Source organism: Leptodactylus fuscus, chromosome 2, assembly GCF_031893055.1.
Source record: "Leptodactylus fuscus isolate aLepFus1 chromosome 2, aLepFus1.hap2, whole genome shotgun sequence".
Taxonomy (NCBI): domain Eukaryota; kingdom Metazoa; phylum Chordata; class Amphibia; order Anura; family Leptodactylidae; genus Leptodactylus; species Leptodactylus fuscus.
The window spans coordinates 7,160,695-7,174,556 of NC_134266.1; the positions used below are offsets into that span (position 1 = coordinate 7,160,695).

Genomic DNA, 13,862 nt, shown 5'->3' on the forward strand with positions numbered 1-13,862 from the left:
AGCGGCTGTGTCCCTGTTCTGGATACTCAGTCAGGACCCCTACACATGGAACAAAATAATGGCTCCTCAATCCTCATCCTCACAGTCAGCAAACATGATCCTGAGAATAGCGAGTCATTTATACAGTGACATCCCTCAATTAGGAGTCTGGAGGATTGTCTGCAGGAAGAGACCCGCGGAGCATCTAATACAAGACCCCGACAAGCCCTGCAGAGGGGTCTCTGGGCTAATAGATGGAGGTCTCCCCCACCGTGGTGTCCAAATGCCCCATCATATGATCAGGAACTGTCCTGATCCAGAGACTTCAAAGTTAAATAACAAAGAACAGCTCCACCTAGTGGAAGATCAACATACTGCATGTATTTATCACACAGGCACTAACCAGCCTGTATCTGGTGATACGAAGCCGCAGCGCACCGACGCTGCTCAACTACCGCTATAAAGGGAGCCGGCCCTGGAAGAACTACTGTATATGGGAAACTCATCGTACTGGAGTAGCCCTTTAACTACAGCAAATGTGACAACAGCTCTGAACGCAGAAAGGGTTAACCAGAGAACGGAAACACTGGTCTGGAAAGATCCGCGCTTCTGGCAGAACATGTGCGGCAGGATTTTCTGTGTCATCTACGGAGTGGAACGACCTGTGACAATGACATAGAACATGGCGGGAGCACAATGAGAGCTCTGACGGTATTACGTGTCATATAATATAATACAATGGGCACAGCAGACCTGCGGGCACAGGACGCCTCGCCCCCCAGACACACAGACGCCTCTGATGTCATCAGTACTGACAACTCCACAGTCCCCTCAACCTCTGCGTCTGTGCACCTCAAGGAAACAAATTATAAGGCGCTCAATCCCCGTATCCAGCTCTCAGTCTATATACACCTAGAACTTATCATATATATGGTACCTAAGCATCCCTGCAGAACTGAAACACCCTGTGAATTCAGCTCTCTATGGCGGTATAACCTGGGCACAGTCTGACACCATGTTACAGTAAAATTTTGGAAATGTGAAGTTATTTTATTTAGGCGCTGTATGGAGCTATTACATATGTACTGTATTACGGTATTATTTAGTCAGTCTTTGGTTGCATCATTGATGTACTGTATGTATCTGGGAAATAGTGTAGCTGCTTTATAAAGGCACGCGTGTTATTATTACTACAGTATTTTATATGTGCACTGCATGACTATCATTGTATACTGTATAGCTGTAATATTTATATACCGTATGACTGTATTATTCAGACACTGTATAGCTGTAATATTTATGTACCGTATAGCTGTATTATTCAGACACTGTATAGCTGTAATATTTATGTACCGTATGGCTGTATTATTTGGACACTGTATGGCTGTAATATTTATATACTGTATGACTGTATTATTCGGACACTGTATAGCTGCAATATTTATATATTGTATGACTGTATTATTCAGACACTGTATAGCTGTAATATTTATATACCGTATGGCTGTATTATTTGGACACTGTATAGCTACAGTATCTATGTACAGTATGGTCATATTATTTGGATACTGTATAGTTGTAATATTTATATGCCACATGACTATTATTTGGACGCTATAGCTGTAATATTTATGTATTTTATGGCTGTATTATTTGGACACTGTATGGATGTAATATTTATGTACTGTATGGCTGTATTATTTGGAAACTGTATTGTAATACTACTTATGAACTGTATGGATACATTACGGTACTTAGAACACTGTACAGCAATATTACTTAAGCATGTTATGACAATATGTTGCTTGGGAAATGTGTGTTTATACGATTTATGTACTGTATATAGAGGTATTATATGTTCACTGTATGGATATATTATTTAGACATTGTATAGTAATGTTTTTTAGGCACTCTATTAAAGTATTATTTATACATGATGTTGCATGGTCGTATAATTTTGCTATTGTATAGGTTTAGTTATTAAACTATCACATCCTGGTAATACAGTACTGCATGGTGGTATTATTCATACAGTGTGCGGTGATATTACTTACATTCTGTATCATGGTAATATTATACAACTGCATGGTAGTATTACGTATACAGTGTACAGAGATATCACTTAAGCACTGTATATCTGTAATATTTATGCACTATATGGCGGTATAATCTGGATAAGAGACTTGGAAATCTCCAGGATATCGCCATATTGTCTTCTCTGATGCATCTCAATGACATGTTCAAAGGTGACCAAAGGTAAACCTTCACCGTAAACCATGATGAATCCACCTTGGCAGCAGGCACTTATATACTATGGGTGGAATTACACATATCCCTGCCATATAACTGCTGTGAATCACATATATAATCCCATCTAGGAATCTCATAAACTCCAGCAGGTCGGTCCTGATGCTCGGTTTGTGGCTCCAGTAACACTTCCACACTTTATAGGCTGCATTCAACTTTTTGTATTTTTGTTTCCCGTCACGTTGTACACGTGGAGGAGTAATAAATAATACCGATCATCCCTCACTCAGGTGGCACGGGCTTAGGAAGCTGAGATATACGGCACTGTTGCTTTAGCTGTTCCTGTACCTGCTTGTGACACGGGGGGCGCTGTGACCCCAACAAACAGGCCCTGATATCTCAGCTTTCAAGCTACATAAACTCATCTAAACACCATATTATACAGACCGATGTAGCTATAGGGGGTGCAGAGATACACAGATTCTAGTGCTTGAGGGGGCCCATTGCCTCATATGACATAAGGGTGGTATAAATGGGTGGGGGTCCTGTTCCAGAGTCTGCATTGAAGCCCAGGAGACGGTCTAAATGTCTAAACAAAACTGCTATATAATTATTCTGAAGATCTGTGCTGATAACAAGTCTTGGTAACTGTGACGCCCGCTTCAGCAGGAGCAGCAGATCGCCCTAAGACCGCCTACAGGCTGCAGACCCCTAAAGCTGGCACATTGGACAGGCTCAGCCTCCTGCTCTTTACTTTTATACAAGTTTACTGCATATAAAGTGTCCATTAAGAACAGGACACGAAGCACAAAACCTTCCACGTCTGCAACTTCCTGAAAGCCCAAACGTTCCGCCCCACCGGAATCCTAATATTTGCCTAGGCTGAATAGACACCTGAAGGATGAGGGACACAATAAGCGCCCCGGGCATTACTACTTGGCAAAATAAAAAGAGGAATTATAATAAAATAATGTGAGAGGTGGAGATGGGTGGAGGAGAGCGCCCAGGACAGCAGAGAGGAGACAACAAGCAGGGGGTGGAGGAGAAGAGCACAAGATGTGGCCAAAATCTCTCCAGAATCTGAATCCCAAGTCTTGCCTATGTTTTACTGTAGTTATGTCCCAGGCTGCTCCAATACAATTTGTATGGAAAGCAGGAGGAGAAGTTAGCTACTTCCTGCCACAATGATGTCACGACTAAACATCTGAACTTCCTTAAATTTGCTAAATGGAGCAGCTAAAAACACTGATACTAGAAGAAGAGCGAAGCGATAAAGCAGGAGGAGGCCGAGGAGACGGCAAAAGTAGCTCCATGAGAGCCAACATGGCTGACAATAGTTAGTGATAGAAAGCTACATACCAGGACTGAAGGAGAGAAATGTCTCAACGATAACCAGAAGGTCTTGCAAGAGTGGAAATAAGCATTACAGGCATTTTCTTTAAAGAGAGTGTGTAAAAAGACCCCACCATATTATCCCGATGCATCTCTTGCCAAGATATCAAATTTTTTTTCAAAATGCAAATGATATCTTTGGAGCAATATGGGCAAGATCCTTCGGTCTGATGCCCTCATGCTCCAAAAAACACATCTGCATATTAACAAAAAAGGCAATATCTCAGCAACAGAGCGATTCACAAGGTAATAACACCACTTGATTCAGGTCACCCTAACCTATCTATCTGCAGGGCTGGGGTGATATGCTGGTTCTGGTGACAGTAACCTATCTATCTGCAGGGCTGGGGTGATATCTTGGTTCTGGTGACAGTAACCTATCTATCTGCAGGGCTGGGGTGATATGCTGGGTCTGGTGGCAGTAACCTATCTATCTGCAGGGCTGGGGTGATATGCTGGGTCTGGTGACAGTAACCTATCTATCTGCAGGGCTGGGGTGATATGCTGGGTCTGGTGACAGTAACCTATCTATCTGCAGGGCTGGGGTGATATGCTGGGTCTGGTGACAGTAACCTATCTATCTGCAGGGCTGGGGTGATATGCTGGGTCTGGTGACAGTAACCTATCTATCTGCAGGACTGGGTGATATGCTGGTTCTGGTGACAGTAACCTATCTATTTGCAGGGCTGGGGTGATATGCTGGTACTGGTTACAGTAACCTATCTATCTGCAGGGCTGGGGTGATATGCTGGGTCTGGTGACAGTAACCTATCTATCTGCAGGCATGGGGTGATATGCTGGGTCTGGTGACAGTAACCTATCTATCTGCAGGGCTGGGGTGATATCTTGGTTCTGGTGACAGTAACCTATCTATCTGCAGGGCTGGGGTGATATGCTGGGTCTGGTGACAGTAACCTATCTATCTGCAGGCATGGGGTGATATGCTGGGTCTGGTGACAGTAACCTATCTATCTGCAGGGCTGGGGTGATATACTGGTTCTGGTGACAGTAACCTATCTATCTGCAGGACTGGGGTGATATGCTGCTTCTGGTGACAGTAACCTATCTATCTGCAGGGCTGGGGTGATATGCTGGGTCTGGTGACAGTAACCTTTCTATCTGCAGGGCTGGGGTGATATGCTGGTTCTGGTGACAGTAACCTATCTATCTGCAGGGCTGGGGTGATATGCTGGTCCTTGTGACAGTAACCTATCTATCTGCAGGGCTGGGGTGATATGCTGGTTTTGGTGACAGTAACCTATCTATCTGCAGGGCTGGGGTGATATGCTGGTTCTGGTGACAGTAACCTATCTATCTGCAGGGCTGGGGTGATATGCTGGTTCTGGTGACAGTAACCTATCTATCTGCAGGGCTGGGGTGATATGCTGGTTCTGGTGACAGTAACCTATCTATCTGCAGGGCTGGGGTGATATGCTGGTTCTGGTGACAGTAACCTATCTATCTGCAGGGCTGGGGTGATATGCTGGTTCTGGTGACAGTAACCTATCTATCTGCAGGGCTGGGGTGATATGCTGGTTCTGGTGACAGTAAACTATCTATCTGCAGGGCTGGGGTGATATGCTGGTCCTGGTGACAGTAACCTATCTATCTGCAGGGCTGGGGTGATATGCTGGTTCTGGTGACAGTAACCTATCTATCTGCAGGACTGGGGTGATATACTGGTTCTGGTGACAGTAAACTATCTATCTGCAGGGCTGGGGTGATATGCTGGTTCTGGTGACAGTAACCTATCTATCTGCAGGACTGGGGTGATATGCTGGGTCTGGTGACAGTAACCTATCTATCTGCAGGACTGGGGTGATATGCTGGTTCTGGTGACAGTAACCTATCTATCTTCAGGACTGGGGTGATATGCTGGTTCTGGTGACACTAACCTATCTATCTGCAGGACTGGGGTGATATACTGGGTCTAGTGACAGTAACCTATCTATCTGCAGGACTGGGGTGATATACTGGGTCTAGTGACAGTAACCTATCTATCTGCAGGGCTGGGGTGATATGGTGGGGTCTGTGATACACTCCCTTTAAGACGACTGGACACCAAGACTTCACAAGGCCAACTTTTAAGATTGGGTCCTAAACATCCCGTGTACTGAGGACCCAGTACATAGAGCATTGGCCATCACATGACCCGCTGGTTACCAGCTGATGAACAAGCGGACAAATCTCTCATAGATAACAGTATAGCAAGTAACATAAATTTCACAAAAGAAAAAAAAGCCGAGAAATATAGGAAAAGATGAAGGAGGGGAAACCTGTGGCCCCTGCAGACCCCGCTGCCTACGGACACCCCCAGGAACTTGTGTAGTGGGCACACACAGGACTGACCACAGATCAGATGTCATAAGATATGGGGAGCAGAGAAGTTGTCAGCAGCCCCAGGTTACTTACACTGGCCTTCTGCTCCTCATCGTTCCCCCTGGGCTGTTCCAGAGAGGCTCTCCTGAGCATGGGACTGTCGTCCGCTGGTCCGTTGGCTAGCACTGGCCTCGGCACAGCTGCCATCACATCCCAGTCTCTGGACCAGCCCCCCTCTTCTTATCCCATCTATTTCACGAGACTGATGGGGGGAAAAATAGAGACCGGTTATAGAATGCAGACATCAACTACATGAGCTGACCAAATCTCTACCTGTCCTGGCCATGGCAGGGACACACGGCAGCACCGCTTGTTACAATACACAGCTCTGATACCTGCTGGCACTGTAACGAACCCTGCAGCAGTGTGTCACATGACCACGGCCAATAGTCATCCTCCGCAAGGAAACAAGCAGAGATCTTAAAAACATGGACAACATTTCAGACAAACTATTCTTGAAAATTGCTTTATACGGCGATTCCTCTACAATGACAGTGATCACATCTGGTTGTTATACGATCTATTGCCACAAGGTGTCACTGTTATTACACAACGCTGACACCTTAAGGAGCATGGTGGAATTGCAAGTAATTACATCTTTAATATTTATCTAGAAACATTCCAGAAAATGTAGAATCGATCCAAAAAATCCATTATAGGGGGTCTCGGGCTTTGGACAATCCCTACTTCTCTTGACAATAAGCAGATCACATAATATCCCCCTGTTGGTCTGTGCAGAATCCTGGCAGCAAGTGTTCAGTTTCCCTGCAGCGCCCCCACAGGGGAAATGAAGTATTACACAGGGTTCACCGCTCACATAAATGTGTTGTCTGTGTAATGCAGGACATGGCGGGTCCTCCAGAGAGAGGGGCTCTTTATAACCGCTCTACATAAGAGATGAGGACCCTAAATCCAGCGGACCCCCCTCAGAATTCACTAAGAGGGTGTAGGAAACAGGGTTTACGATACTGGGCAACCACTGTAATAAAGTGCAACTAAAGCGTCACAGGTTTGGGAAAACTTTCACAAATTTTATATACAAAAATAAAAAAATTAGAATCTGAAAATTGCAGAGCTGATACAAGTCATGTGTCTACGACTACAGGTATAAACCACATCAGGACCGAACAAAGCAAAGATCTCGGCGGTGCCAGGCATCACAGACGGAGAAGTGATCAGACACAGGGAGAGGAATAAGACGTGTAACAGAAGAAGGTGGAGACCCCCTAAATTTACATCAGAGGACACATATACTGGTTAGAGGGGCGATAGCCTGAAGCTCCTGTGTCCCCCCTCTTATGTTACTGGAGTCTAAAGAGGGAAGACATGACAGTAACAGGCTATGAGCGGTAAGACGGGGTCACACGAAGGAAAGTGTCTGCGCCCCTCGTCCTCGGACTATGTACAGGGATCAAACTCACATAGTATGACTGAAAAGAGGGGACGTTCCTGCACCCCCTTGTAGGGTTGCATGGAGCTGTAGAGGGGACAGATCATGCAAAAGAGGTGAAAGCACAAAGAAAGGTGCCTGCGCCCCTCCAGATGGTGTGGCAGTAACACACTATGATTGGTACGAGGGGGATAATACAAAGTATACAAAGTGCCTGCGCCCCCCGCCACCCCCCCCAGGGGCACTGGACGTTATACAGGGGACAGGTAAAGGTTACACACTATGATTGATAAAAGGGGATAATACAAAGTATACAAAGTGCCTGCGCCCCCCCGCCACCCCCAGGGGTGCTGGAGGTTATACAGGGGACAGGTAAAGGTTACACACTATGATTGGTAAGAGAAGGATAATACAAAGTATACAAAGTGCCTGCACCCCCCCCCCCCCAGGGACACTGGAGATTGCACACTATGATTGGTAAGAGGGGGATAATACAAAGTATACAAAGTGCCTGTGCCCCCCGCCACCCCCCAGGGGCGCTGGACGGACAGGTAAAGGTTACACACTATGATTGGTAAGAGGGGGATAATACAAAGTCTTGGTATTGATATTACTAATTCTCCCCTATGCTTATATCCAGCACCCCATCAGATCTCACCACTGATCAATCTGAGACAAAATACACCCCCCCCCTACAGTCCATAAAGGGAATGACAAGAATATTTAAAGGCACAGACGCTTAATCAAATTTCTTTCTTATAGCATAAACATGGACTCCAAGACTACTGTCACTGTGTCCAACATCCCTATGCCCAGCAGTCCTGCACATCAGTCCATACATTAGACCGGACAAGATTGGGGGAAGGGCTTACCGGGGATACAAATGATCAATGTTATAGCATCTATAGGACGTTATACTCATATGAATGTACCTGCCCAATTACTACACTATATAACAACGGTATCTGCAAACTTTACAGATCTATACATATATACCCTGAAAGCGCAGCTCTGCACAAATGCAAGTGTCAGCACATACTGCAAGAAGGAACGGATGGAAAATCATCAAAGCCTTAACCCTCATGAGGAACAAATCAGTTACCCCCAAAAAGGGAAAACATTCCTTCCCGACCTCAAATATCTGAATCGGTGACCCTTCTCTAAAAACATAGACTCTATCATTTGTAATATTATGACACTCCAGGACCTTCAGGACACTACTAATCCCTCCCAAGAGTCCCATAATGTCACCGCTCTTACAGCAGAGAATCCCTTCTATAAGTGCGGAGAAGTCCTTGTCACAGTCCTGGTTTTGGAGATCTCTGGACTGACCTGTGATATATTTATATAAAGCCCATAGGTTGTCTTCTTCCATTCTAAATAACTAATTCTGATATTTCTGGGACTTGTAGTCCTCCATGTATTATGTATGACCCCTCCTCCAGCTCTGCTGTGTCTGTCTTGTACACTATAGACACATATAGAGTGACAGGTGACGTGTAAGGGGTTCTGGTCTTGTACCCCACAATCTGACCTGCGAAACAGATGCTGGAGATAAGTCTAGCGAGATTCCTAAAACAGATGATATATAAGCAGATAACCTTATGTCTATAGTATAAAATAATAATAATAATTTCTACTCCATGTTATAATCCCTCTCTCATCACTTAGACGTAGTCTCTCACCCGCTGATCCATGGCTGCAGAGTAATCCCCGAGTTACACAATCCAGGCTGTAATCCGTCTCCATCTGCATCTCCAGGTCATATAAAGCCTCATCCTGCAGCTCAATGTCAGGAGGACACGCACATGCCTGACTATTCTGTCACTGCGCTGAGTCTCACCCCTGACAAAGTGATGTCTTACTACTGAGTGAGTGTGAGCTGAGGACGTGACCGCAGCTCCACTAATAACTGAACAATGTGACGAGGCTGCAGCTGAGAACAGAGACCTCAGGAATTATGTAAGTCACATGACGTAGAGAGGACAACAAGGTCCAGCTCATCAAAACACCACAAATCACCTCATCATGTGACCCCTCCCCGAATCCTCACCTCACAACATAAGAACTCATCCTGAACCCCAAGTATCAGTCTATCACTATCCTGCACCCCAACTAACAGTGTCATTATCCTGTACCCCAAATATCAGCCTGTCATTATCCTGTACCCCAAATATCAGCCTGTCATTATCCTGTACCCCAAGTATCAGCCTGTCATTATCCTGTACCCCAAGTATCAGCCTGTCATTATCCTGTACCCCAAGTATCAGCCTGTCATTATCCTGTACCCCGAGTATCAGCCTGTCATTATCCTGTACCCCAAGTATCAGCCTGTCATTATCCTGTACCCCAAGTATCAGCCTGTCATTATCCTGTACCCCAAGTATCAGCCTGTCATTATCCTGTACCCCAAGTATCAGCCTGTCATTATCCTGTACCCCGAGTATCAGCCTGTCATTATCCTGTACCCCAAGTATCAGCCTGTCATTATCCTGTACCCCAAGTGTCCTCCTGTCATTATCCTGTACCCCAAGTGTCAGGCTGTCATTATCCTGTACCCCAAGTGTCAGCCTGTCATTATCCTGTACCCCAAGTATCAGCCTGTCATTATCCTGCACCCCAAGTATCAGCCTGTCATTATCCTGTACCCCAAGTGTCCTCCTGTCATTATCCTGTACCCCAAGTGTCAGCCTGTCATTATCCTGTACCCCAAGTATCAGCCTGTCATTATCCTGTACCCCAAGTGTCAGCCTGTCATTATCCTGTACCCCAAGTGTCCTCCTGTCATTATCCTGTACTCCAAGTGTCAGCCTGTCATTATCCTGTACCCCAAGTATCAGTGTGTCATTATCCTGTACCCCAAGTATCAGCCTGTCATTATCCTGTACCCCAAGTATCAGCCTGTCATTATCCTGTACCCCAAATATCAGCCTGTCATTATCCTGTACCCCAAGTATCAGCCTGTCATTATCCTGTACCCCAAGTATCAGCCTGTCATTATCCTGTACCCCAAGTATCAGCCTGTCATTATCCTGTACCCCAAGTATCAGCCTGTCATTATCCTGTACCCCGAGTATCAGCCTGTCATTATCCTGTACCCCAAGTATCAGCCTGTCATTATCCTGTACCCCAAGTGTCAGCCTGTCATTATCCTGTACCCCAAGTATCAGTGTGTCATTATCCTGTACCCCAAGTATCAGCCTGTCATTATCCTGTACCCCAAGTATCAGCCTGTCATTATCCTGTACCCCAAGTATCAGCCTGTCATTATCCTGTACCCCATGTGTCAGCCTGTCATTATCCTGTACCCCAAGTGTCAGCCTGTCATTATCCTGTACCCCGAGTATCAGCCTGTCATTATCCTGTACCCCGAGTATCAGCCTGTCATTATCCTGTACCCCAAGTATCAGCCTGTCATTATCCTGTACCCCAAGTATCAGCCTGTCATTATCCTGTACCCCAAGTATCAGCCTGTCATTATCCTGTACCCCAAGTATCAGTCTGTCATTATCCTGTACCCCAAGTATCAGCCTGTCATTATCATGTACCCCAAGTATCAGCCTGTCATTATCCTGTACCCCAAGTATCAGCCTGTCATTATCCTGTACCCCGAGTGTCAGCCTGTCATTATCCTGTACCCCAAGTATCAGCCTGTCATTATCCTGTACCCCATGTGTCAGCCTGTCATTATCCTGTACCCCAAGTATCAGTCTGTAATTATCCTGTACACCAAGTATCAGTCTGTCATTATCCTGTACCCCAAGTATCAGCCTGTCATTACCCTGTACCCCACGTATCAGCCTGTCATTATCCTGTACCCCAAGTATCAGCCTGTCATTATCCTGTACCCCAAGTATCAGCCTGTCATTATCCTGTACCCCAAGTATCAGCCTGTCATTATCCTGTACCCCAAGTATCAGCCTGTCATTATCCTGTACCCCAAGTATCAGCCTGTCATTATCCTGTACCCCATGTGTCAGCCTGTCATTATCCTGTACCCCAAGTATCAGCCTGTCATTATCCTGTACCCCAAGTATCAGCCTGTCATTATCCTGTACCCCAAGTATCAGCCTGTCATTATCCTGTACCCCATGTGTCAGCCTGTCATTATCCTGTACCCCGAGTATCAGCCTGTCATTATCCTGTACCCCAAGTATCAGCCTGTCATTATCCTGTACCCCGAGTATCAGTCTGTCATTATCCTGTACCCCATGTGTCAGCCTGTCATTATCCTGTACCCCAAGTATCAGCCTGTCATTATCCTGTACCCCGAGTGTCAGCCTGTCATTATCCTGTACCCCATGTGTCAGCCTGTCATTATCCTGTACCCCAAGTATCAGCCTGTCATTATCCTGTACCCCGAGTGTCACTGTCCTGCCCACAGATTGATCTGCAGGGATTATAACAAAGTCTATAGCTTGGGGTGTTACACAGCAGATAAGAGATCTGGAGCCGGTAATTGCTCCTTTCCCTGATTATATCTCAGTACACGGATGATGTGCAGACTCCACAGCCTGTGATATATAACTATACCGCCACATGGCTGTCATTTCAGAGGTTCTCTGCCTTTTGTTAGAAGATCCCCCAATCCTAGTGCCGATATATAGTAACCTGGGCGGTAAGTCTTCAGTTTCCCTGCAGCACCCCCACAGGGGAGAAGAAGTATGACACAATTCTCACTGGAATCAGTACTATGTCCATGTAACAGGGATGCCCTCGGTACCTCTTCTGGGCTATAAGGATATATAAGGGTCCCGCACAACAAGCTTCCTTCTATTAGCTTTCATTCTACAGTATTTGAGTATAGGCCCTCACACAGACAACCCCGATAGTGTTCATATTACAACATTTAAAGGGGAAATCCACCAAAAAGTGATCTTTTAAGGGACCGTACATACATGTTAAATGGCCTGTAGCATAGGATGATCGGACTTAGACATTTGCACATATTGCCCCTTTTATATAAACTATTAGCACTTTGTAGCATGCTGCTGTACTTTTCATTTCACCCCGTGCCTATATAGGTAACAGACCTGCAATACCTGTGGTCACCAGTAGTCACCATCTCATAATACAGATGGGGGATGGTAACATGGACTCTTGTCTATTCACCATAGTGTGGAAAGGATGTGCAGAGCGTCTCACTCTCTGGAGGACCCAGAATGTCCAGACTTCACCCGGACAGCCCATTGATTTCATTGAGATTTGTGCAGTGCTTTATTTCTCCACTGGTGGCGCTGTAGGGTAATTGATGGGTTCCCCCATACATTACTGCTGATCTCTGTAGGACACCTTGTGATTAGTTCACTTTCGCGAGACCTTCTTAGGATAATAGATTGAGCCCCTTTAAGGACGACTATGAAGAAAGTCCCATCGTGGACAACCTTCGTGTCTATGGCCGGTTTAGCAGATTTCTCCCCTCCCTATGACACCTTGTTATGTCATTATGACTGAAAACAACTAATGATCCATTACTGGGAATTCCAGATATCACAGACATTGCATAAGAGAAGGAAACACCAGCGGAAAAAGCATAAACAAGACAACACGGAGGTGACGTCAAAGCGCGGCTTTCTGGTATGGGGAAACCTTCTGGAATATACTATCAGTATACGGTGTATACTAAGATGTCCAAAAAGTGAGTCACAGGTAAGAGAAATAGACACTAATGGAGCAAAGAATAGGGATGGATTTCACGAGCTGGGCTACATTGTATCCTACAAGCATATGGCCATGGTGTGATACATACTGAGAAAAGGACCAGAAAAGGGCTCAAGATCAGAGGACACTTTAAGAAAAAGTCTCCACATCAGAGGGCACCTGAAGAAAAGGGAATTTAGGTCAGAAGTAACTAGAAAAAGAAGGGCTCCAGATCCTTGGGAAAGTGGCTCCAGATCCGAGGGCAACTGAAGAAAAGGACTCCAGAGTAAAAGACACCTCATGAAAAAAGCTCCAGACAAGAGGGCACCTGAATAAAAGGGCTCCAGATCAGAGGGCACCTATATAAAGAGGCTCCATATCAGAGGGCACCTGAATAAAGAGGCTCCAGATCAGAGGGCATCTGAATAAAAGGGCTCCAGACAAGAGGGCTCCTGAATAAAAGGGCTCCAAATCAGAGGGCACCTGAATAAAAGGGCTCCAGACAAGAGGGCACCTGAATAAAAGGGCTCCAGATCAGAGGGCACCTGAATAAAAGGGCTCCAGACAAGAGGGCACCTGAATAAAAGGGCTCCAGACAAGAGGGCACCTGAATAAAAGGGCTCCAGACAAGATGGCACCTGAATAAAAGGGCTCCAGACAAGAGGGCGCCTGAATAAAAGGGCTCCAGACAAGAGGGCGCCTGAATAAAAGGGCTCCAGACAAGAGGGCACCTGAATAAAAGGGCTCCAGACAAGAGGGCGCCTGAATAAAAGGGCTCCAGACAAGAGGGCGCCTGAATAAAAGGGCTCCAGACAAGAGGGCCCCTGAATAAGAG

The 13,862-nt window shown here is 45.8% G+C and overlaps 1 protein-coding gene across 1 annotated transcript in view; it reads right to left on the bottom strand.

The window, feature by feature from the left end:
• Positions 1-9,327, bottom strand: part of GRAMD1C (GRAM domain containing 1C) — a 45,043-nt gene extending 35,716 nt beyond the window's left edge. Inside the window, exons 1-2 of the mRNA XM_075263313.1 lie at positions 9,073-9,327; positions 6,031-6,199 (exon numbers count right to left, since the gene is read on the bottom strand). Coding sequence (XP_075119414.1) covers positions 6,031-6,144 — 114 coding nt within the window. The 5' untranslated portion in view covers positions 6,145-6,199; positions 9,073-9,327. The remainder of the gene's footprint in view (positions 1-6,030; positions 6,200-9,072) is intronic.
• Between the last annotated feature and the right edge of the window lie 4,535 nt (positions 9,328-13,862).